Source organism: Triticum dicoccoides, chromosome 5B (genome assembly GCF_002162155.2).
Source record: "Triticum dicoccoides isolate Atlit2015 ecotype Zavitan chromosome 5B, WEW_v2.0, whole genome shotgun sequence".
NCBI classification, from domain to species: domain Eukaryota; kingdom Viridiplantae; phylum Streptophyta; class Magnoliopsida; order Poales; family Poaceae; genus Triticum; species Triticum dicoccoides.
Window position 1 is genome coordinate 73,640,190 of NC_041389.1, and position 2,403 is coordinate 73,642,592.

At 41.9% G+C, this 2,403-nt stretch overlaps 1 protein-coding gene across 1 annotated transcript in view; it reads left to right on the top strand.

The window, feature by feature from the left end:
- Positions 1–2,182, top strand: part of LOC119307432 (probable inactive DNA (cytosine-5)-methyltransferase DRM3) — a 15,675-nt gene extending 13,493 nt beyond the window's left edge. The window contains exons 9-10 of the mRNA XM_037583508.1: positions 237–313; positions 659–2,182. Of these exons, the coding sequence (XP_037439405.1) occupies positions 237–313; positions 659–1,903 (1,322 nt within the window). The 3' untranslated portion in view covers positions 1,904–2,182. The remainder of the gene's footprint in view (positions 1–236; positions 314–658) is intronic.
- The last annotated feature ends 221 nt before the right edge of the window (positions 2,183–2,403 follow it).

Below are 2,403 nucleotides of genomic sequence, written 5' to 3' on the forward strand. Positions count from 1 at the left end.
GGATTGCGCGCGCGCGTGTGTGTGTGTGATGCTTGCTAATTTTAGCTCCCAGGCACACTTGTGCAGAACTTATGAAACACAATGTTAGGACAAAAGCACAGTTGTAATCCACATATTTTAGTGTACCACTCTGACATTTTTAAGCTGACGAGTATATTGTAGTCTACTGCTGTTAGACTGTTTTGGTGAGTTCCCACAATCAATCCTTTAGGTGTCATGTTTCCTACTCTTTTCAGGTCAGGAAGCAGCAGTTCAGGAGCTTGCTGACTCAATTTTTGCAAGACGTATTGCCAGTACCATTGAGCAGAAACAGGTAACTGATTGACATCCATTTATCACTGCTACAGACTTTGTGCGGTGAATTTGACAGACATTTGTTGTTCTAGATTTTTGCTAGAAGTCATCTTGTATACAGTAGGGCCGTGTAGCATATATGGCAAGGTTATAGGTTAGATCAGCTGTTTACATAAACATTCCTATGATGTTCTTTCTGATGTTTCCAGTTGGTTTCCTAGGTTTTGTTTCATGATTTACAAAATATAGAACTCTGTAATCATTGACTTCAGTGCTCATATGTTCCTATAACTCTTATGTATGTGGCATATATATTAAAATCCAATTAATAGCCACCCTTATTTCTAATCTGGCCTCATTGTAGGTGAAAATTGAGTCTGAATTTCTAGGGGAGCAAGGGGAGCAAGAAACTGAATATTCAACATATCATCAGAGGTTGAACTATTATGATGATGACGATGACAACAAAAGAGTTAAAAAGGCCAAGCATATATTCAGAGATGATAGAGGAGCCTCAAGTAGTCATGCTGTCAATCAACCTACTCCATGGTTAAGTGGCGGTGTTGGGTCAGCCGGTGATGGTTATTTGAAGGAAGAAGATTATGAAATGACATCGGTCCCTCGTGCAAATGTCCGTGGTGACCTTGCCAAGCCTCCCTTCTTCCTCTATGGAAATGTTGTTAACATCACCAAAGACGCGTGGTCTGAAATATCGGGTTTCTTGTCCGGTGTGCAGCCCGAGTTTATAAATAGTCAGCTTTTCTCGGCTTTGATGCGAAGGGAAGGTTACCTTCATAACCTTCCAACAGAGAGAAGGCATGTTGTGGTTCCGAAGTCACCAATGACAATTGAGGATGCAGTGCCTTCCACAAGACATTACTGGCCCACATGGGATACCAGAAAACATATTGGTAGTGTTACTTCAGAGGTGGCAGGAGTTGAACAACTTTGTGAGATGTTGGGAAAGACCATAAAAGATTCACGAGGATTTCTTTCGGAAGAAAAACGAGCGCAGATCTTGCACCAATGCAAGATGGCAAATCTTATCTGGATTGGTCAAGACCGGCTAGGCCCTCTGCAGCCCAATCAAATGGAGCGGATATTAGGTTATCCATCAAACCATACAAATCTGTTTGGTCTAAACCCACCGGACAGGATTGCTGCTATGAAATACGCTTTTCAAACAGACACCATTGCTTATCTTTTGTCAGTTCTAAAAGACATCTATCCGGATGGTTTGAGGGTACTATCCATCTATAGTGGAGTTGGGGGTGCAGAAATTGCGCTGCATCGTCTCGGTATTCCACTGAAGTGTGTAGTGTCTGTTGAAGAGTCTGATGTGAACAGGAAAATTCTGAAAAGATGGTGGGCAAAAACAGAGCAGAGCGGAGTTCTGAGACAACTAAATGGCATATGGAAGCTAAAGACCGATGTACTTGAGGACCTATTTAAGGAATTTGGTGGCTTTGACCTAGTTGTTGGTGGAAATTACAGTTCATATAGAGGTGGGACGACAGTAAATGCAACTATGGGGATGGACTCCGGTAAATACTTTGAGTACGTTCGTGTTCTTCAAAGAGTGAGAAGTATGCAGCACTTTTATAAGTAGTTGTTGCCTGACATAACTATGTCCTTCACCATCTATCTTCAACAAGGGATGGCGCAGCGTTATGAGACTTGTAAATGGTAGGATGGAGATGTACGCTTTGTTGACAGCTAGAGAACTTTGTGCTGTCTCTTTATCCAGCTAGAGAACTTTCTACTGTCTCTTTATCACTGCATGATGAGTTCAACTATCCTTCTGTTCCTGGTTAATTAGCTGCATATTATTGTAACTATTAATTGGTGCACGCGAGTTATCCTTCTAGCTTGTTGGTTAGTTTGGTCATGTTGCCCCCGTTCGTGATCATAGTTTTCTGTGCTGTTTTAAGTTTGTGTGCTGATGATTGGCTGAAGTAGAGGCAGCGGTACATGCAGGTTGGTGATTTGCATATGAGCCAGTGATTTGTGTGAAAACATCCATGTGCACTGAAGAGGTATATGATTTTCCCTTCAGTCTAGGAATGTTTAGCTGCCTACACGTTATGCTGCTTCAAACAATGGCATGTG